General features: G+C 42.0%; 1 protein-coding gene across 8 annotated transcripts in view; it reads right to left on the bottom strand.

Annotated features, from left to right (window-relative positions):
• Positions 1–22,749, bottom strand: part of CBLB (Cbl proto-oncogene B) — a 192,184-nt gene that overhangs the window by 37,597 nt on the left and 131,838 nt on the right. For all 8 annotated transcript variants that reach the window (XM_037907760.2, XM_037907747.2, XM_043538543.1 and 5 more), the window contains 2 exons: positions 11,866–12,051; positions 4,675–5,040 (listed from right to left, as the gene is read on the bottom strand). In XM_037907760.2, the coding sequence (XP_037763688.2) occupies positions 4,675–5,040; positions 11,866–12,051 (552 nt within the window). The remainder of the gene's footprint in view (positions 1–4,674; positions 5,041–11,865; positions 12,052–22,749) is intronic.

Raw genomic sequence — 22,749 nt, 5'->3', positions numbered from 1 at the left:
TACTGACCGCTATTCCTACCTACATGCCTCCAGCTTTCACCCTGACCACACCACACGATCCATTGTCTACAGCCAAGCTCTGCGATACAACCCTCTCCCCTCCCCGCCCCGACGTTCTTGTTAAACCCTGGATTTGTGCTGGAAATGGCCCATCTTGATTATCATACACAGTGTAAGGAGAGTGATCACTTTAGATAAGCTATTACCAGCAGGAGATTGGGGTGGGGGGAGAGAAAACCTTTTGTAGTGGTAAACACCCATTTTTTCATGCTTTGTGTGTATAAAAAGATCTTCTACACTTTCCACAGTATGCATCCGATGAAGTGAGCTGTAGCTCATGAAAGCTTATGCTCAAATAAATTGGTTAGTCTCTAAGGTGCCACAAGTACTCCTTTTCTTTTTGCGAATACAGACTAACATGGCTGTTACTCTGAAACTTTTCCAGTTATATTGGCAATAACCACAAGGCCAAGTGTGGTTAATAATTGCCAAAGCATTGTATTTTGGGAATGCAGTGTACCTAGTTTGTCGTTTTAGTCTTAAACTGCGTTTAGAGACTAAAAATAAGGGGAAGTGTCAAAACTGTGCATTACTGATATAGGTATAACACATTAAGTGCAAATGAGAAAACTTCATTAAGCCTCAAATTCCTAATGTCACTTCACAAATCAACTGTAATGTCCTCATAGAAGGACAATGCTAAGAAATCCCTTGAGGGTGGGGTTTTTTGTTTGATACCAACATTGACCTTTGGCAAAGAATTTTCCAATGTGAATTGTTCATTTTAATCCACTTTTATTTGAGAGTGGTTTGCTGATGTGTGACAACAACAATAATGGAACAGTACACAGATACAAAATAAAAAAAAAAGACATTGCTTAAGGGACAAATTTTAAGCCAGTCCTCCACATAATTTATTAAGTGCTGGTTCTGAACTTATTCATGTGCAAAACTGTGCATACATACATGCCTCTGCATTTTACAGGTGCAAACATTTGCAATGTATACATTAAAAATTCTAACATTGACATGCACCATGATTAGAATTTGCACGTGTAAAACCCAGTAGCACAGATGCATGAAAGCACCCACGAAATTTTCCACATGCACAAATCAAGGCCTAATGGCTGAAAACCATATCCTACTCTGCCAGTGGACGAAAACTCTGCATAATGTATTCATTTTCCTGAAGGATGCAACTGCACCTTTTGTGAAAGCTGTATTTTATGAGAGAGAACCACAATGATACTTGTGTAACACAAACTTGGACTTCTGACAAGTTTTATGATGTGCTCCACATTGATGTTGGCCACAGATGCTATATTTTTGCTTTAGGTACCTTGTAATAGCAGTCAACTGGGTAAATCCCTAAGGCTCTGTCTGATGTTCTATATTCACTGAAAGTATATTACCAAAAAGAGTTTTTGCTGACTTGTGTGAATGCAAGTTTGCCACAGGAGTCAATAGGAGTCATGGACATGCATCTGAGGGCAACATTTGACCCTTATGGAAGAGATATTCTATTATTTTGAAACATCTAAATATAACCTTACATCAAACCACTATAGAGGACAAGACTCTTAATCACACTGGAGCAAGAGAATTAAAATTCAATCATTACTAATGTAGAAGAACAGCTCTAATATGGGATGTTTACTCTTAGATAAGAAGCAAACTGTATCTGACCTACCTCCAATACCAGGAGTACCTGTGGCACCTTAGAGACTAACAAATTTATTAGAGCATAAGCGTTCGTGGGCTACAGCCCACTTCGTCGGATGCATAGAATGGAACATATAGTAAGATATATATACACACACAGAGATAAGTTGGAAGTTACCATAGAAACAGTGAGAGGCTAATTAGTTAAGATGAGCTATTATCAGCAGGAGAAAAAACTTTTGTAGTGATAATCAAGATGGTCCACTTAGACAGTTGACAAAAAGGTGTGAGGATACTTAACATAAGGAAATAGATTCAATACGTGTAATGACCCAGCCACTCCCAGACTCTATTCCCACAGTCTCTATGCAAAAGAATAAATGGACACAAATCTGACATCAGGAATCATAACATTCAAAAACCGGTAGAAGAACACTTCAACCTCTCTGGCCACTCAGTAAAAGATTTAAGGGTGGCAATTTTGCAACAGAAAAGCTTCAAAAACAGACTCCAAGGAGAAACTGCTGAGCTTCAATTAATATGCAAACTAGGTACCATTAACTTGGGTTTGAACAGAGACTGGGAGTGGCTGGGTCATTACACATATTGAATCTATTTCCCGATGTTAAGTATCCTCACACCTTCTTGTCAACTGTCTAAATGGGCCATCTTGATTATCACTACAAAAGTATTTTTCTCCTGCTGATAACAGCTCATCTTAACTAATTAGCCTCTCACAGTTTGTATGGTAACTTCCAACTTATCTGTATGTGTGTATATCTATCTATACATTCCATTCTATGCATCTGATGAAGCGGGCTGTAGCCCACGAAAGCTTATGCTCTAATAAATTTGTTAGTCTCTAAGGTGCCACAAGTACTCCTGTTCTTTTTGCAGATACAGACTAACACGGCTTCTACTCTGAAACCTCCAATACCAGCTACTGGCCTTTAGATGGCCCTATACATAACTGTTCTCAGGAACGATGCAAACAGTACAGTAAACATGCATCATTTCTTTTATGAAGCTTGTAAGACAATGAAAGGTAGTTAAAATAGAAGCACATTTTCCAACTTAACAACTGTGCTGGATATTGTTTCCTGTTAAGATTCATTAAGATATCAGCAGAGATCTCACTAGCTTTTCATTGCTTTGTGTACTTTTTCTAAAGCGATTTTTGATCACATCAGAATGTCAGCTATAACATGGCTCTGCCTCACCCACCAATTCCATAGCTTTCAGTATCAGGACTCTAGTACTAAAAAGCAGCATTAGAAGTTTGTTCCATTTTCAAAATTAATCACATTTATTTGGACATATTATATGTAATTTTCTAGAGTTCCTATAATGGATCTTGAGCCTACTTGCAATTTTGGAGGCAGAACTCACTGGCTCAAACTGCTTGTGGAGCTAGAAATAATTTGAACAGATTCGTGCCACACTTTGTGGATTGGGCTTAGCCACTTGATTCCCTTTCTTCTTGATCCTAGTATGGCAGACAGCCCAGGGAGAAGCAGCATAAAGCCAAAGCCAGCCCCTCCTGCACCTAGTGTATGGAAAGGGAGCTCTGCTAGTTTTGTGGACAGGGGAAGTTGCCCATGCCACACCATACTACTCAGGAGAGAATCACACAAGCCTCTCCCTCCGTCGGGCCACAAGAAAGCCAGAGCAGCCCAGAGCCTCGAAGGGAAGTTGCAAATGGCATCACCCTCCATCTTCCAATCCCCTTCACTATAGAGAGCCGATGAGGCATCCTCTGAGGCTGGCTCCTTCACATCAAAAATTACTATCTCCAAGCTACCCATGTCTGCCTTACCAGCCACTGCTGGTTCCTGCAGCTCCAACAGCAGGTGCCCTCTATCTCCCTGTTGAAGGCCACAAAAGGAGTACAGAGAACCAGACAAAGATCCAGCTGCCAAAATGGATGTTATTGCAATTAACTGCAACAAGAATGAGCAGAGATACAAGCATAGCTCAATTCTAGTTATCCTAATACTGCAACCTTATGGCTTTCCTTCAGTGAGGTTTACAGGAGTGATAATATCAAATTGAGGATTGCAGTGCATGAGGTTGTGACTAAGGGCACTTTGGGTATGTCTACACTGTGATAAAATACCTGTGGCACGGCGGCAGCTGGCCTGAATCAGTTGACTCAGGCATGCGGGTAGCAGGCTGCAGAGTTATACAATTGCAGTACAGATGTTCGGGCTCAGGGTGGAGCCTGGGCTCTGAGACCTTACGATAGGGGAGGCTCTCGGAGCTTGGTCTCCAGTCTGAACAAATACACTGCAATTTTATAGGGGCACAGCCCCGGTGCTGCAAGCCCAAGTCAGTTGACCCAGGATCAGATACTTGATGCTGTGGATTTTTTAATCACGATGTAAATGTGCTCTTTTTACTGTTAAAAAAGGCAATTTATACATTAGATTTATATGTATACACACATACTTTATATATATATATATATATATATATATATAATTATATATACACACACACACACACACTCATATACAAGGTATCTGTTTGATAATTTGTTCTAAATTTTTTAAAATGTATAAGCTATGACATGTGCATTTATTATTTACACATTTCGTGGTTTGCTGTGGTTACAGAGTCCGCAACTCATCTAAGACTGGAGCACTTATCAATAAACGTATGTGTAACTTTAATATGGTACTTCCAAAGCTGAATGCCAGACAACATATAACTGAGGTCAGTAACAGCACCAACTCTAAGGATCATTTGCGAACGGTTTTTCCTGCGCTGCCATTTTTGTGATGGCTTCAAGTTAAAATTAAATCCTAACTCTGAACCTCATTTACTGCTGCTTTAAATTACAGAATTTAACAAGCCTCTCTTATTTACAGCCTATTAAGTATCGACAGGAAAGCTTCAAATGAAGCAGATCGACATCAGCCAACATAAAATGGCACTCTAACCAACATGAGATCTTCGCATTGGATTAACACATAAAATTAGGCTTCACGCTCTGTGCCACGCATTGCTTACCTTGGCACCTTCTAAAGGCAAATCATGGCGTCTATGTTTTCTCATAAATCCTGGGTCAGAACCCATTCGGTTGTGCCTTCCATTTATATTCAAACTTGCAGTGAGTCCTGGTTTGGGGGAATTGTCATTTAGGATTCGACATCCTATTAATGGATTTGTCCCAAACACATCTCTGGGGCACCAGGCTTCAAGTGGCACAGGCTGGTCTCTGGAAGGCACACTTTCAGGATGATGCAAATGTCTACTTATCCTGTTGTCCGGCGGGATTGGAGGGGGTCTCTCAGGTGGAGGTGGAGGAGGATCTCGCAAGGGAGGTGGTGGTGCTGGGAGGGGTTTATCTTGTTTCCTCACCATACATGGAGAAGACTAAACAAAACCAGAAATTAAAATAAATTTAGTCTACGGATGCACAACTCATGAAAACGTACCGCTTTACCTTTTTCGTCTAAGGGACAAACTTCAGGCATAGGCTAAGCAGGCATTTGTCTAAGATGCGAGATATTAAGGTGGCATCATAATAGTGTTGGGATGCCAATCCCAACCCCCTTCTTCTCCAGCAGTGGGGTTCTTGATCAGCAACTCTCTCTTCAGAAAACATGTTCCTCTTTCTGCCGGGGGGGACGGAGGAGAAGAGCTGGTATCTCTGGGTTATTAAACTTCTCCAGAATCCTCCTTTGCTCTGGCTTCCACAATATCTCCTTTGAAGCAATGCTACAGGTCATGCAAAGGATTTGGAGACATATTTGGGAACTCAAAATGTCTTTTGCAGAAAAAAGCATTTTTGGAGTGGGGAATAACACCGTAAGATGGACTGGGTGGTGAGGGAGGGAGGGAGGGAAGGAGCATGGAGTAGCAGCGGTTAGGGACCAGGAGGCAGAATGGACAAGTCCCATTTTTGTTTAGAACGCATATGCACCTACGGTCAACTCTGCTCTTTACATGCTGTCATAAACATAAAGGGAAGGTTAACCACCTTTAAATCCCTCCTGGCCAGAGGAAAAAACCCTTTCACCTGTAAAGGGTTAAGAAGCTAAAGATAACCTCGCTGGCACCTAACCAAAATGACCAATGAGGAGACCATATACTTTCAAAGCTGGGGACGGGGACAAAGTGTTCTCTCTGTCTGTGTGTTGTTTTTGCTGGGACCAGAGCAGGAATGCAGGTCAGAACTCCCGTAAAGGGCTAATAAGCAATCTAGTTATGCATTAGATTCTGTTTTGTTTAAATGGCTGATAAAATAAGTTGTGCTGAATGGAATGTAGATTCCTGTTTTTGTGTCTTTTTGTAACTTGAGGTTTTGCCTAGAGGGATTCTCTATGTTTTGAATCTGATTACCCTGTAAGGTATTTACCATCCTGATTTTACAGAGGTGATTCTTTTACTTTTTCTTCAATTAAAATTCTTCTTTTAAGAACCTGATTGCTTTTTCATTGTTCTTAAGATCCAAGGGTTTGGGTCTGTGGTCACCTATGCAAATTGGTGAGGATTTTTATCAAGCCAGGAAAGAGGGTGTAGGGTTTGCAAGGATTTTTTTTTTTTTTGGGGGGGGGGGGGGGGGGGGGGGGAGACATTTCCAAGCGGGCTCTTTCCCTGTTATATATTTGTTAGACGCTTGGTGGTGGCAGCAATAAAATCCAAGGGCAAAAGGTAAAATAGTTTGTACCTTGGGGAAGTTTTAACCTAAGCTGGTAAAAATAAGCTTAGGGGGTTTTTCATGCAGGTCCCCACATCTGTACCCTAGAGTTCAGAGTGGGGAAGGAAACTTGACACATGCCATCTACTACTAGAACAAACTTGTTCAAGTCACACTCAGGTGACATGCTAACTATATTTATGCTTGCAGTTCACACACAGTACATTTCCTCTGTCAGAGCATTTTCTTGTTCAGATTTGAATAGCATCAGAAATTAAATAAAATATATTTTAAAATTGTTTGCAAAAATAATGAACCCAAGTATATTTTAAAAAGCAGGAAACCTAGTGATCAAAAGAATATATCTATGGAGTTACAAAGCTCCTATAAAAGTAGTATATGGAAAAAAAACCTTCATTTTCATAAGAATTAAATTATTAACACCACCTTGCAAAATTACGCTTGTCAAATCATCTGAGGTGTCCACCACCCCGGAAATCATTACTATTAATCATCACGGTAAAAAGTAAGCATATTTTGTGCCTGGACGGTATAGCATTTTGCAAGGCTGAACTGTTTTTCTGAAAGATATGCTCTAGGAATAATTTTGGGTAAGTTTTATAGCCTGTATTACAGTAGAACCTCAGAGTTATGAACACCAGAATTACGAACTGACCAGTCAACCACACACCTCATTTGGAACCGGAAGTACACAATCAGGTAGCAGCAAACACAAAAAACCCCCAAAAAACGCAATTACAGTACAGTACTGTGTTAAATGTAAACTACTAAAAAAATAAAGGGAAAGCAGAATTTTTCTTCTGCACAGTAAAGTTTCAAAGCTGCATTAAGTCAATATTCAGCTGTAAACTTTTGAAAGAATAACTGATGTTTTGTTCAGAGTTACGAACAAACTTCATTCCCAATGTGTTCATAACTCTGATGTTCTTCTGTATACAGCATGCCAGACTAGATCACAATGGTCCCTTCTGCCTGGGGAATCTATGAATATTAACACTACAAGAAAAATAACCCACAATTTTGCTGAAAGGAAGAAAGCACTACAGTTAGCCTTACTCTGCAGGTACTCCCTCAATGAATTTCAAGGGCAACAGTCTATCACACTAAATACTAACTTATTCCACTAGTAGACCCACAGAAATAAGTGGAACTACTTCTAAGGTGCTATGCAACGTGAGTAAAAGTGACTAAATCTAGCTTCCTCTTAATGAAAAAAAATTCAGTGATGAACTTTTTCAAGAAGGCTACAAGGTAGAGCTAGTCGAAAAATTTCTGTCAAAATTGTTTTTCTAGGAAAATTGGGTTTTTAACTAAATATTTTTTTGTGGAAAGTGTCTTTCTGTGAAAAATTCCAACTTTTTGTTGCAAAATTGGAAATTCAGTGTTTGGGTTTTTGTTTTTCGACTAAAAGTCAACTTTTTTTTTTTCCAACCAGCTTTACTGCAAAGTTTTTAACAAAATGTAATTTTCTAGTAAATAGTGGTATTTGGCTGCGGTAGCTGAATTTTTTTGATTTCACAGAAAAACAGTGGACTATATACAATACTGAAAAGTGCATTTTCAGTGTGGGGTGCAAAGAATTCAATATATACTCCAAAAAGAAGGAGCAGTGTGTCTCTTTCCCTTTGTACTACACTAAAGAGAGGTTACTGTGCGTCAGGGGTGCATGCACCTCTCGAGCCCTTGTATCACAGATTTTCAGTTAGAGTCCGTTCAGTCCATGCATGGGCCCTGTGCCTCCTTGTGACGGATACCCTAGGGGTACATAAGCAAATTGCCCGTAGTTCCTTCTCTACTTAAACATCCCCTAAAGAAAAGTCCAAAGCAGAGGGGAAGTAGGACAGGTAGTGGCGAACCCACAGGGCGACACATCTCAAGAACAATTATTGCACAAAATGAGTAACCTCTTCTTCTTTGAATAGTGTCTTTATGGGTGTTCCACTTCAGGTGACTTCTGAACAGTAACCACAGATGGAGGAGGGAACTTCACAATAGAGTGCAGAACTGCAGAACTAAGTGCCGCATCAGATGTGACAGCATGGATCAGGGAGTAATGATTTGAAAAAGTATATACTGAAGTCCATGTAGCAGCCCTACATATTTCAGATACTGGTACATTCTTCAGTAATGCCATAGGGCGGGGTGGCCATACTGGCTCGTGAGCCACTTGCAGTTTTTTTTCCATTAAAATGTGGCTTGTGGAGCTCCCTAGCAGCCCCGGCCTCCTTCCCACCTATCAGGAGAGTGGTGGGGGGAGGGGCAAGGCAGGGGTCCCAAGCTCTTCAGAGGGGTGGTGCGGTAGGGACTTCTGCCCTGCAGGGGCGAGGGGGAGTCTCGGGACTTCTGCCCTGCGGGGTGCACCTGCCAGAGCTCGGCGCTTCAGCAGGAGTGGGGCTGAAGCCCCAACCCCTGGCTCCCAAACTTCTGAAGATTGTCATATGTGACTTGGAGGGCCAGTAAGTTTGCAGTCCCTCCCCCCCCCCACCACGGAAGGGGTGGCCAGTCTGGTTGAATGTGCTCTCTCTCTTTGGGGGTGGGGAATGAATACTCAGCATCATACCGAGTGACAACAGATCCAGATATCCATCTTGATAGTCTCCGAGTAAAGATTGAGGACCCCATGGATCTATCCATGAAGGAAGTTAAAAGCCTAAGTAACTTCCTAAATGGCTTGATCCTATCTGAGTAGAAGACCAATGCCCTTCTAATACATAAACAGGATTCCTGTAGAGAACTATGTGGTTTTGGGAAAACCAATGGTAGATGAAAGGATTAAAGTGGAACTCCAATAGAATCTTGGGTAAGAATTTAGTGTGTGGACCATAAAGAGGGTGGGATTTGCCATCAAGGCTCCAATCTCCCTAACCCTATGGGCTTGCTACTAAAAAGGCTGTCTTCACAGATAAATGCAACAGAGAACAGGTTGCCATTAGTTCAAATGGAGAACTCATAAGGTAACTGAATACCAGTGTAGCCATTGCGGGGACCCATATAGAAGCGGAAGTGGCATGCAGGGTTGGTTTCACCACCCTTGATAATAAGCCTGATGGATTCCTGAAGGGATATGTTGGAGAATCCTCAAAAGAAATAGAGGATATTAACTGGAGGTCTCCTTCATCCTCCTCCACCTCATCTAAAGAAGGAGCACCCACAGAAAACAGTGGAGAGTCCTGTGGTACCAGATGAGGTAGTCCAGGGCTCCGGGTCTCAGTATCGAAAGACACTCAGTACCCAGGAGTGGGTTCATCCATTATCAGGAGGTCCTTAGTACGTATGAACTCCTGCAGTACCAAATAGGGGATCGGCACTGATTCGGAAGCCAAGGCCACAGTCACCAAAGCTGACGGTACAGCCAATAGTGGACATACCAAAGCAGGCACTGATGGTGTCTAGTGCCATTTCTTGCTCGGTGCAGAGGGTGCTAAATGCCTGGGTACAGACAACTGAGCTGAATGCATAGGTACTGACATTTGGCTGGACTCAATGGTGCTAGTTCCGAGTGTCTATGCTTGCTCTCCTTGCTGGTAAAAGATACTAAGGCCCTAACGGCGCCATCTCTCTCCTCACACTCTGGGATTTTACTGCCCCGGTCATACCAGAGGGGTGTCCTTAAACTCAACAGTACCAAGTTGAGAGATTAAGCCTTCAGAGACTGTATATCTCTCGAGGAACCTTGACTTCTTCTGAGCTGGCTCCTTAAAGAGACTGTCCGTGCTCCTCTTTTTGGAAGTCTTCCCTGAAGCCTCCAAAGTCTCATCTTTCTTAGGGGAAGTCTGCGCCAATGTAGAAGAGGCACTAGATCTGTCAAGAGACAGATGTACCGAGGGGGGGGGGGGGGGCGCTCTTGATGTGACTCAGAAGCTGGCCAAAGGGAGCAATCCATCATTAGGTATCTGAGTTTAATCTCCATGTTTTTCCTTACCCTGGACTTGAGGGCCAGGCAGAAGCTGCACGTCTAGGAGACTCCCCCAAGCAACGGACATGTTAAAGAGGTATAGCCTCTTGGCAAGAAAGGCAACATTTGAAACCTGACAAGCCAGGCATGCCCTGCCAGGAAAAAAAATCCTCTCTCAGCTTATCTAGCTAACTATAACATAACTATATATAAATATAAAGACAACTGTAACCACTATAGGAATATTAGAAAAACTGAGGAGTGCTCAAGGCGGACATGCTAGGGCTGCATCTCAGGCCAAGGCAGTTGAGAAGGAACTGAGGATGGTTCATCCTTACAACCCTATATAGCCTCAGTAACCAGCACAAGGAGGTATAGGACACATGCTTGGGTTGAATGGACACTGCTAACTAAAATCTCTGAACAAGGGCTTGAGAGGCATATACACACCTGAAGTGGAGCTCATAGGGCCGCTACTCAAAGTTTGTGCTACTGAATGAATTTGAGCACTAGCTGTAAGACCATAGCCTCTTTAGCTCCAGTTTAAGCTAAATGACAGAGTTAATTAAAAATGATAGGGACGAGGAAACATTTTTATATACCTCATTTGTTTTGGCTAAGTATTATGCTGCTAGAATTAAATTTAATTTCAAAAGAAAGCTGAGTGTCAAGTGTAAAGGCAAAATGCTGATAAAAGAAATAGCGTGTTTATCATTGGACTACCATGCACACAAACATGCGAATACAGATTTCAAAACAAGCCTTCAAAATTTAAGCTAATTCTTACGTTTGTACACCAATTACAATAAAATGGTTCTCTCATAATAGAGAAAATTCAAGACACTTAAATCCAGTATTTTATGTATGTTCTCCTTCAGACTTTCAAGTAAATAATTTTTAAAACTGTTCTAAATTACCAGTTTTCTTCATACACAAACTGTATGTATTCATTTTGTACAATTTATTATTTCCTTTTCTAAATCCACTTGAAACATGGATCCTAATTTATCACACCTTAAGTTTTTGATAGCAAGATATTTGCATAATTTTTTCTTGCTAGGACATTGTGTAAATCATCATTTGATTACAGCATGCAATTTTAATGCCGATAATGACCTTTTAGATGTACTTTTTTAGAGTATTTTCAGTTGCTGTTTAATATTACAAATCAGGGACTATTACAGGGACTTGTTTCATCAGAGTAGGTCAATACCATGGTTTTAAAATAGTGAAATATAAGCATGGGGCTAATCATGTGTAACATTGCCATCAAAAGAGAGAAATATAAGCTTGGAGCTAATCCTGTGTGACACTGACAAAGTAAGAAATCATGTTTGTGTGTCATTAGCTGATTCTACAAGATGTCCTATAGGGGGACGGCCATCAGGTCTGATCCAAGGTTCACTGAAGGCAACAAGTCTTTCCACTGATTTAAAGGAGGCTTCAATCAGGCCCTTATTTAGTGAATTCTGGCATGTTAGAATTACATAGGGACTTGGTAGAAGGCCTAGGGGATATTTTGGATATAACAAATTTTAAAAAAAAATGCACTAGCCAACCTTTAAAAAAAATGCACCTTTAAACTAACAACCATCATCTCTCATCATTCAGTTAGACAGAAACATAGTAAAATAAGATTTACCTTTGGTGAGCCAGTAGGGCTGGCACAAGGTGACCGTGCTACCCCCTTCTGAATGAGATCCAGACGGGGAGGCACCGGTGGAAGACTAATATGGGGAATTTGCCCGGGGTCTGGAAGTGGCTTTCTTCTCTGTGCAAGCGGAGAGGATCCTGGAGAAGTCACTGGTGAATTCTGTCTCTCATTGCACTTCAATACAAAAAAGAGCATATTACAAGTGTTTACCTGATCCATTAAGATTACAGCTTTCATTGCTTGATTAAGGCATTTGATATTGGAAGGTGCTTGCCATTAGCCATCTGCTAGAAGTGCTCACTACCCCACTTTTCTTGATTAACAGACACCCACTTTGCAAGGACAGCATTATTTAATGAACTGCTCTAATGTCACTCTTCCACCAAGTTTTACTGAGACCCAGTTTAAGTTAGATTATTGAAAGATTTAAAAAGAGACACAAAGAAATTAAATTATATATTATTGCAGTAGCTGAAACAGAAAAGAGGAGCAGGGATGGAAAGTTCACTATAGTACTAGTGTTTTCCTCTTGGTAAATGTTTATTTTATACGCAGCATCCCATTTAGGATTCTATTTATTATTTTTAAAAGCTATTCAATGAAGACTGAATCTTTCACTTACCACACTACATCATAGGTCATTTTAAAAATCACACTTCAATATAAAGCTGAATAAGTTCTTCTAAGCTTTCAGTAAACAAAATCTTCAAGCCGGGATGCATCAGAACAATCATTTCTGATTCATTTGATTTATAAGTTTCCCTTGACCAAATTCAATTTATGTAAACCAATATTACATTTAGTATAAGTTTTTTTAACGTCCACAAGTGACAAACGTTAAGCTGATTTGTCTCAGCCTGTTTCACAAAATACACATTGCCATTGAAAATTAAGTAGTTTTCTTTTAAAAGGCTAATCTAAATATAGAAAAAGGAATGCAAATGTACCTTGCAATCTAAAGATAAATCCAATTCCCCAGGTTTCAATCCTCATATTAGGCCCTGCCTGTGCTACTAATATACTCAGTTTTGCAACCCATTCCTGAAACTCATCTCATTTATAAACACAGACATTTTAGTTACATCTATACATCTTTACTCAAAACACAGATGTGTGTAATGCTTGTAACACCATATCCTGGAAGGAAAAGACAGAATACTTGGGGGACATGCACACAGAGCAGCAGCACCTGGAGTGCTGGTGCACTCTGGAACTCATACCACACAGATGGCCAAGAGCCTAAACAAGTTACAGACGCATAAACGAACACTCCCGCCCCACCTTTAAAATGAATACATAAAGACAAACACTTTCCAGCATAGGCTGCTGGCAGAAGTGAAATACCAAATTGCTAGGACAGATCAGTTAGCTGTAAAGTTGTTTTATTATGTTTTGTTTTCATCTAATCTGCGCTTAAATAAGAGTCTTGCACATGATGAGATACTGACAAAGGCTAGATAACCTATCTTCCGTCATGAACTCAGGACTTGACTACACTTGAAATGCTGCAGCGCCGAGACATGGTAGCTAACATGGTAGCTAGGTCAACGGAAGAATTCTTCCATTGACCCAACACAGTGTCTACACTGGTTAGGTTGACTGAACTATAAACATAGAATATCAGGGCTGGAAGGGACCTCAGGAGGTCATCCAGTCCAACCCCCTGCTCAAAGCAGGACCGATCCCAAATTAAATCATGCGCTGGGGTGCAGATTTTTCATGCCCCTGAACAATGTAACTGGGTCGCCGTAACTTTTTAGCATAGACAAGGCCTCAAGAACTTATTCAGGAAAGCACTTAAGTATGTGTTTAAGCTCACTAATTAAACAGGACTTGAGCACACGCTTAAAAGCCATGCACGTGCGTACCTATACTCCTCACTCTGGAACCATAATCTAAAAAATCCATTTTACTAGAACAGAGGTGTTCAATATTGCAGGAAACAAGTTTATTCTTAGTCTTTTTATCAGAAAATCCAGTGTTGTGTTAAAACTGAATTGTTTGGTAACTTCAATTGAAGTAGTCAACTATTGCGTATTGACCCCTGTACAGGGGCAAGGGATCTCCAATATTTGAACTGTCCAGGAACGGGCTGGGTAATGCTTTTTGGGAAAATCAGGGACTGAGAGTGTTTTGGGTTCATCCTGAAGGTAGTAACCAATGCTGTTGGGAGCCAGAGTGTGGCTGGTGTGTTGTTGACAGGCTGCTAGGGTCAGAGTGGTTGGATCAGGGCTGTAGCTATACACAGACACTCAGGGAATGACCTGCATGGTTTCAGAGAGGCCCAGGTTGGGAGCTACAACAGCATAGCATTGTGAGGCAACCAAAGTTGCAGGGCAGGTGGTGATAACCCCTCACTGGTCTGGATTGCACCCCAGAATGTGACACCTATGTGCCTTAAGGCCATACCGGATAGAACAACCATCTTTAGAATGCATCTCCAAGAACACTCATCAGTGTTTCTCTTGTTATGACCTTCTCTCACATAGTTCTACTCTGAAAATTGACTATGTAAAATGACTCCTCTTATTTGCTCATTGTGACCTCATCTGCATTACACTTTTTTCACCCTCTGTACCTACCTTCAGAGCAGGTCCACCAATCATTGCAGAAAGGTCACTGGAAGCTGATGGTGTTTTAACCACTGCATCATGTAGATCAACTCTGAGCTGTGGTCCCACACAACAGTTAATATGCCAGCAGTCAGTTAATACGAGCACTCATGCCTTTGCTACCATGGGGGAAGACTGCTACCCCCTATCGTATCAACAGTTGCAGGGGGGATGGTTAAGAAAGAATGACTAGCACAGAGTTTGCCCAAATAAGTGAGAAGAGTGTTGGTTTCTATTAGCCCTGCCAAACTAGCACAGCTAAGAGGGAGTGAACTGGTTACTCCGTTTGCTGGCATACCATACTAAACAATTATGTTTAAGTTCTAAACAATTATACCTGTGGAAACCAAACTGAAGATAATAGCGTTACACAAGCATCAATGAGAGTCTAATTTGGCCTGCAGAATCTTTATGGGGGGTGATGAAACATAACAAAGGAAGAACCCAGCTTGAATCTCAGATTTCAGTTTGCGCTTAGGAGTTATGGGGAAAAAACAACACCTGACTTGTACATTGAGCAAATGCATAGTTAAAATCAGTCAAACACAGAAACCAGGGTTAGAGTCAGTTTTCAGAGTTGCACTTTCAGTATACCATTACATTAACTTAGCTGAATAAACTTTTTAAAATTTTTTGTGCGAAAAGAACTCTGATATGAGGGTGATGAGCACTATATGAAATGCCTAAACAGATGAAAGCAGAAAATCTGAGTGCAGTGAATTATTTCTGATAGCAACGTGACCTGGGTTTTTTACATGCCACTTACAATCTATTATACTACATGAATCTTTTTCTAGTGCTTCTATGTGAAGTTTTTTTTTTAAGCACACTATTGTGAATGCTCCTCATTTTTTTCTTGACTCATCAGCCCAACACTTTATTATCTTCAGAATTCAAGATGTTTTCCCATCTGTTAGGTTATTGTCCCATTTCACTGTGTGATAAGCTTTAAGCTCCATATCTATTCATTATGTGACTATTTCTAATCCATATGCCATGGCTGGTAACTCACAAGTGTCAAAGTAATAAGGACTGTTTCTTCTGATCCTTCAGGCTTTGATCAGCTTGGCTGTTTGAAGTCTCTGAGTGGATAATCACTCCCTGATGGTGAGGGGCGGAGCTGAGTTGAGCTAAGCTAAGCCGGGAAACCTGGTATATAAAGTCATTTGCTAGGCAAACAAGAACTGTGAACAGAGGTAGCTACCAGGAGAGCTCCAGAGGAAGCTGAGAGGGAGTGTGAAAGAGTTTCCTTCCAGTTTCAGCTCTACATGTGATTTCAAGATGGACGGGGATGGAATAGTGATGATCACCTGCAATGGATACACCATCTTTTTTCCGCTGCCTGAAACCAGAAGCAGCTTCCTGTGCCTGAAGTACAAGGTGGTGACAGTACTGGAGGAAAAGATTCTTGGTTTGGAGGAGCAAATAGAGATGCTACTGAGAAACTGAAGAGTTCCCAAACTGCCAGGTTTGGGAAACATCAGTACCTCAGGTTCAAGGAAGAAAGGAGCTGGCTACCAAAAAGAGTCTGTGTGAGTGTGAGTGTGAGAGAGAGAGAGAATGTCAAAGAGGAGGCCTGGCAGTTTGTAAATCATATTGGCATTCCACATGGCTGGAGACAGGCAAGACTGGACAGGCTGTGCGCACTAGAAAGAAGAGAAGCAGGAGAAATTACACATAGCTGGAAGTTTCCAGTCAACAACAAGTCCTCACGTGGAAACTGTGGAAAATACTTCTCAAGATTCAGCTGTTCCAAGGAAATGGTGATATGTACAGAACACACCTCTCAATGGTAGTTCGGCCCAACCTATAAGAAACGCAAGCTTACTCACAAAGACTTCTCCAGCCATGCAAGGAAGAGACACCATCTTTGCTGGGGATTCAATACTCAGAAGAATCGAAAGAACATTCTGCAAAGGACAGGTCAATAATAAGACTGTGTGCTGCCTTCCTGGAGCCAAGACACGAAATGTCACTCAAAGATTGGATAGTATTCTGAAGCTGACGGGCCAGGATCCATTGGGGATGATTCATATCGGCACTAATGACACTGCATCATGGGATCTCTCTCAGATAACAGATGACTTCAGAGAACTTTGAAACATGCTGAAGAAGAACGTCTGAGTGATGTTCTTGGAGATCCTTTCTGTCCCATGAGCAAAGGAAGACAGAAGGTAGAAGATTCTGAAAGCAAACCACTGGCAGAGTTAGAGGGGGTTTTGATTTTGTGGAACATTGGTCCACTTTTTATAGGGAAAGGGAGCTGTATAGTTTGGATGTTCTTCACTTCAGCAGAATGGGAAGCAATCTCCTTGAGCACAGGCTGGCTAGAGTAGACAGGAAGGCATTAAACTAATAACAAAAGGGGGAGGATAAAACGAGGGAAGATATGAGCACGCAGAACCAATCTGACATATTGAGAACAAAATTAATTAAGGAACCAAAGGGCATGAAGAGAAGAAATTCCTTACTGCCCATACAAGAGGAATTGGAATTGCCCATTACTGGAATGTTCAAATCAATGGCAAATACCTATTTAGGAAGGACTGTGTGGGCAAAAGGGGAGGGAGAGTTGCACTCTAGGTCAACGATGACATTACGTGTTTCCAAGTCACTGGTAACTTGGAAGAAAATAATCTTGAATGCTTAGGGATCCATGTCCTAACAGATAAAGCACAAGATGGGCTATTAGTTGGTGTCCGCTACAGACCATCATATCAGGCTAGTCAACAGGATGACTGGCTCCTTACGCACCTGTTTATAATGTTTAGGGGGGGAAATAGCTGTGTAACCCTGTGGTACTTCAGTTTGAGTGATATAAGCTGGAGGTCTCATACTACCAGTACTAGAACATCCCTGGAATTTTTAAGTATTATAGACGGCAAATTCGTGACTCTGAAAGGGTTGCATTCAACATAGGTGAATTCTATACTAGGACCTTGTCTTGACAGATAAAGAGGAACTGATCAGAGAACTAAAAATTAATGGTAGCTTAAATACAAGTGATTGTGACTTGATAACATTTATAATGTACAAACAGAATAAAATCCAGATCAGTAATATTATTGACGCAGCAGCGCCATTGTAGGTAAACTTGCATCACAATATCTGTTTAAGGGTCAACTTTCCAAGCCCTCTAAAATGGGATTTCTTTGAAATTTCATGTGCCTCAGGAGGATGCAGATCAGTGATCCAAATGTGGAGTGATTTGACCCGGGGTTTTAGAGAGAAGCCCTGAAAAAAATTGCCATTTAAAAAAAAAGTTACAGGTGTAATGTGAGTCAAAAGAATAAGTTAATTACAAGCCCCCACCTAAGAGAAAAGGAGGAGTTTTGGATTAAATGGCTAGAGGTTGCATACTTTGAGTCATGGGTGGCAGTTTCTGAAAGCCAGGAAGTTCCTAGCTGAAGTGTCCATGCAACCTTAACACTGCCCCTCTTTCAGCAATGCCGCAATATGCCCAGTTAACACACATACCTTTGTTCTGCTAACTCCACAGTTGCTGAGCTGTACAAACCCTTTATCTTTTTCTACAAACCAATCAAAGGAAAAAAAAAATGTTGCCCATGCCATTTTCCCCCTCTACCCTCTTCAAACACCACCTTAATATGTGTGTGTCTCTCTCTCTCTCTCACACACACACACACTAACCAACCCTCGGCACTTTAATGTTCAGGGAATTCCAGGTCTTGGAATACACTCACGCATTAACCAACTCCCCAAAAAGCATACCACATGGATACCATTTCAGAATCTTTCACAACCTTTTACAACTCCCTTACACTCACAGGATACCATCTCAATCTACACTTTCACTTAACCATCCCTAAAGCACAAGAATCCTCTGATATTCCACCTCACCGTTGACAATGTCCTTAGTAATAAAAGCCCTACACCCGGATACTGACATAATCTACACCATTCTACACATAGAGGTGATGCACACTGGATCCTCGTTTATACGTGCACCTCTTCCCTTCGCTCACCCATAACAATCATAGCTCTGTCACAAACTTCAAAGTAATCCACACATGTCTTCATATCACTGACACTTTTACAAATCAGACCAAAAACTACTGCCTCCACTAATTAGTGTAGGTTCACCTAACACACTGACTACACGTGGAGTTTATGCAAATAACTCCCTCTGGCTACTTATTGTTATCTCCGAGGAACCAGAGGGAAGGTAGTGTGGGCCCATTTTGGTTTTTTCCCCCTTTTTGTTCTTTAGTAGTGTTATAAGAAGTCCTGTGGGTGAAGTGAACCAATTGAGAAAGGAAGTGAAGAGCCTGTACATTTCAACAACTGTGGGGCTGACAGAGCAAAGGTATGTGTGTTAGTGAGGCATACTGGGGAACTGCTTAAGGAGGACAGAGTGAAAGCTGGATGGGCAACCTTAACTGAGCATTTCCTGGTTTTCAGAAGTTTGAGTTTTGATCAACTTAACATTCTGCAAGGGGATGACAACACCAAGCAATCTTAGCTCTGTATTAATGCAGTATTTTTGCCACTGACTATATACTTGTTGCTTAAAAGGGCCAATTTCACAAAGCAGAAAACAATATGGCTAAAAAAAGGGAGATGGTTTAGAAGGGAACTGAAGGGAGCTATAATTTTATATATATAACAAATGGAAAAAAGGGGAAATTGATAATAAGATGTATAAGTGAGAAGCTAGGAAATGTAGAAAATTGAAAAGGGAACCAAAAGGGATGCAGGGAGAAATCTATGGCCAGCAGAGCTAAAGACGATAAGAAGAAGTTTTTTAAAGTATATTAGGAAAAGAGAGAATACTGGATGGAAATGGTAGAATCATCTGGAATGGCAGAATCGTCCATAATAATTCAGATAAAGGAGATGTGTTCAATAAATATTTGTTTGGTATTTGGGAAAAATGGATGATGTAGTCATATACGATAACACTATTTCCATTCCACCATTATCTCAAGAGGATATTAAACGTCAGCTACTAAAGTTAGACAGTTTGGGGATAACTTGCAACCAGGTGCGTTTTAAAGAGCTGGACCATTAATATTAATTTTCAATAAGTCTGGGAACATTGGGGAAGTTTCAGAAGATTGGAAGAAAGCTAATCTTGTGCCAATATTTTAAAAGGGTAAATGGGAAGACTCAGTTAATTATAGGCCTGTCAGTCTGATATCGATCCCAGGCAAGTTAATAGTGTGGCTGATAAGGCACTTGATTAATAAAGCATTAAAGGAGGGTAATATAATTAATGCCAATCAACATGGTTTTACAGTTTGATAGGATCCAACTACTAACTTTATATCTTTTTTTTTTTTAAATGAGATTACAAATTTGGTGGATAAAGGTAATAGCGCTGACATAATATACTTAGACTTCTGCAAGGTGTTTCACTTGGTACCTCACATGATTTTGATTAAGAAACTAGAATATAAAATTAACATGGCACATATTAAATGGATTAAGAGCTAGCTTACTGATAAGTCTCAAAATCTCATTGTAAATGGGGAATCGACAAACAGGTCCAGTTCTAGAGGGGTTGCACAGGGATTGATTCTTGGTCTACGCTATTTTACATTTTTATCAGTGATTGGAAGAAAAAATCATCACTGATAAAGTTTGCAGAGGACACTAAAATTGGGGGTAAATAATGAAGAGGACAAGTTGCTGAAACAGAGCCATCTGGATCTCTTGGTAAACTGGGTGCTCCTTTCTAAGCTGAACAGTCCCAGTTTCCTCACATGGAAACTATTCCATACCCCACTCCTTTTTATTGCCCTTCTCTGTCTTCTAATTTTCCAATTCTAATGTATCTTTTTTTGATATGGGGCAACCAGAGCTGCACACAGTATTCAAGGTGTGGTGTACCATGGATTTACATTTTGGCATTATATTTTCTGCTTTATTAGCTAGACCTTTCCTAATCATTCCTAACATTAGCAGCTTTTTCGAATGCCACCGCACATTGAGCAGATGTTTTCAGAGACTATCCACAATGACTCCAAGTTTTCTTTCTTGCCTGGGAACAGCTAATTTAGATCCCATCATTTTTATGTATAGTTGGGATTTTTTTTTTCCAATGTGCATTACCTTGGACTTAACACTGAATTTAATTTGCCAGTCTGTTGCTCAGTCACCCAGTTCTGTGACATCCCTTTGTAACTTCACAATCAGCTTTCGACTTAACTGTCTTGAGTAATTTTGTATCTTGTGCAAATTTTGCCACCTCACTGTTCATCCCCTTTTTCAGATCATTTATGAATATGTTGAACAGCATAGGTCCCAGTACAGATCCTTGAGGAATCCCACTATTTACCTCTCTCCACTGTGAAAAAAACGGTTACTCATCTTCTCGTAACTGTTGTTCTTCAAGATGTGTTGTTCATGTCCATTCCAATCAGGTGTGCTTGCGCTGTGTGCATGACAGTAGGAAGATTTTTCCCTTAGCAGTATCCGTATGGTCAGCCTGGGCACTCCCTGGAGTCACACCTTCATGGTGCTCAATATAGGGCCCTGCCAACCCTACCCCCACACAGTTCTTTCTTTCTGGCTACTCCGATAGAGGGGTAGGTGGATGGGTATTGCAATGGACGTGAACAATACATCTCAAACAGTTATGAGAAGGTGAATAACCGTTTTTTCTTTGAGCGCTTGTTCATGTCAATTCCAATCAGGTCACTCCCAAGCCCAAGTTCAGGAGGTGGGGTCAGAACTGTCTACGGATTGGAGCACTACTCTTTCAAAGGCTGTGTTGTCTCTGGCCTGATGGGTGATTGCATAGTGCATGGTGAAAGTGTGTATGGAGGACCACGTTGCTGCTCTGCAAATTTCCTGGGTAGGAATCTGTGCCAGGAATGTTGCTGAAGAGGCCTGCTCCCAGGTGAAGTGCGCAGTGATCATAGGAGCAGACACCCCGCCAGGTTATAGCACTCACATATGCAGGACATGATCCAGGACAAAATCCACTGAAAACAGACAGGAAGACGTTTCATTCTGTCCACCACAGCCACGAATAGTTGGATGGATTTTCAGAACAGCTTTGTTCTCTTGACGTAAAAGGCTAGCGCTCTCCGGACATCCAATGAGTGGAGCCTCTGCTTCCTACACTTGAGTGCGGCTTAGGATAGAACACCAGGAGGAAGATGTCCTGGTTGATGTGAAAGTGGGAGACAACCTTCGGGACGAAAGCCAGGTGAGGCCTGAGCTAAACCATGTCCTTATAGAACAGTGTAGGGGGCCTCTGATAAGGTCGAGATGTGGGGGGGGGGGAGGGGAGGCGGGGGCGGGCGCTGCCGACACCAAGGACAGTGTGGCAGCCGGCGCTGCTTTCTGAGTGCCCAATACTGAGGCCACCGATGACAATCTGGAACCCTGGCTTTGATGATAGGCCCACTGTGTCCACTGGCCCTGCTAGGGAGCCAGGTAAGGATGATGATCACAGCGGGAGCGGGAGGACTCCGCCTCTGAGGTCTCTGATTGTGATGACCAGGGAGGAGTGCAGCTTCTTTGTGCCTGGGATCGGTGCCAGCTTGGGGACCGAAGAGGCTCCCCCACAAAAACCCCGGTGCTGGTGGTTGATGTAACAGGGATGGCCTCATGGCAGACATCATCGCCAGCCTGCCCACAGAATGTACAGGGACTGGGATTAGTGCCGGCTACCTGTCCCTCCTAGGAGGTGAGGGCGGCACTGTGAGTGCCAATAGGTCTGCTGCTGCCTCGAATGCCTGCGGCATGGAGGGGAGTTGTATGTCTTCGTGGTGGTGGCCCGGTGAGCAGTGCAGGTCTGGACTCGACTGTACCCCTCCTGGGGCATAAGTCAACAGGATCCCGGCCAATTGAGCACCCAGTGAGGGTTTGCTCGTTACTTGGTCCTTAGACCTAGCTGGGGAGCGCCTTCTGTTGGCCTCCTTTTTCTTACGGGGCACTGGGGAGTGAGAGGAGTGCCGCACCGATACCTGCCCATGGGTAGAGCCGTGGCAGTGCAGAGGGTCTCTGAGTCCTTCCTCGGCACTGGCTCCCACATCGACAGTGTCAGAGTGCTGCGCACCAAGGATGCGGCGCTCGAGGCCAGGTCAGACACGGCATGCTCGACTAGGGCCGAAGAGGTGCCTCCGTGAGTAGGACTCTGAGGCACTGCTTTCTGTCCTTAAGAGTCCTGGGGCGAAAACCCTTACAGATCTTACAGCGGTCTCTGAGATGCCCCTCGCCCAAACACTGAAGGCACGATGAGTGTGGGTCACTGCCACAGACCAATCACAGTTTAAAGCACAGGGAC

Source organism: Chelonia mydas, chromosome 1, assembly GCF_015237465.2.
Source record: "Chelonia mydas isolate rCheMyd1 chromosome 1, rCheMyd1.pri.v2, whole genome shotgun sequence".
Taxonomy (NCBI): domain Eukaryota; kingdom Metazoa; phylum Chordata; order Testudines; family Cheloniidae; genus Chelonia; species Chelonia mydas.
The sequence above is the reverse complement of the archived record's forward strand: the minus strand, read 5'-3'. Positions and strand labels throughout refer to the sequence as shown.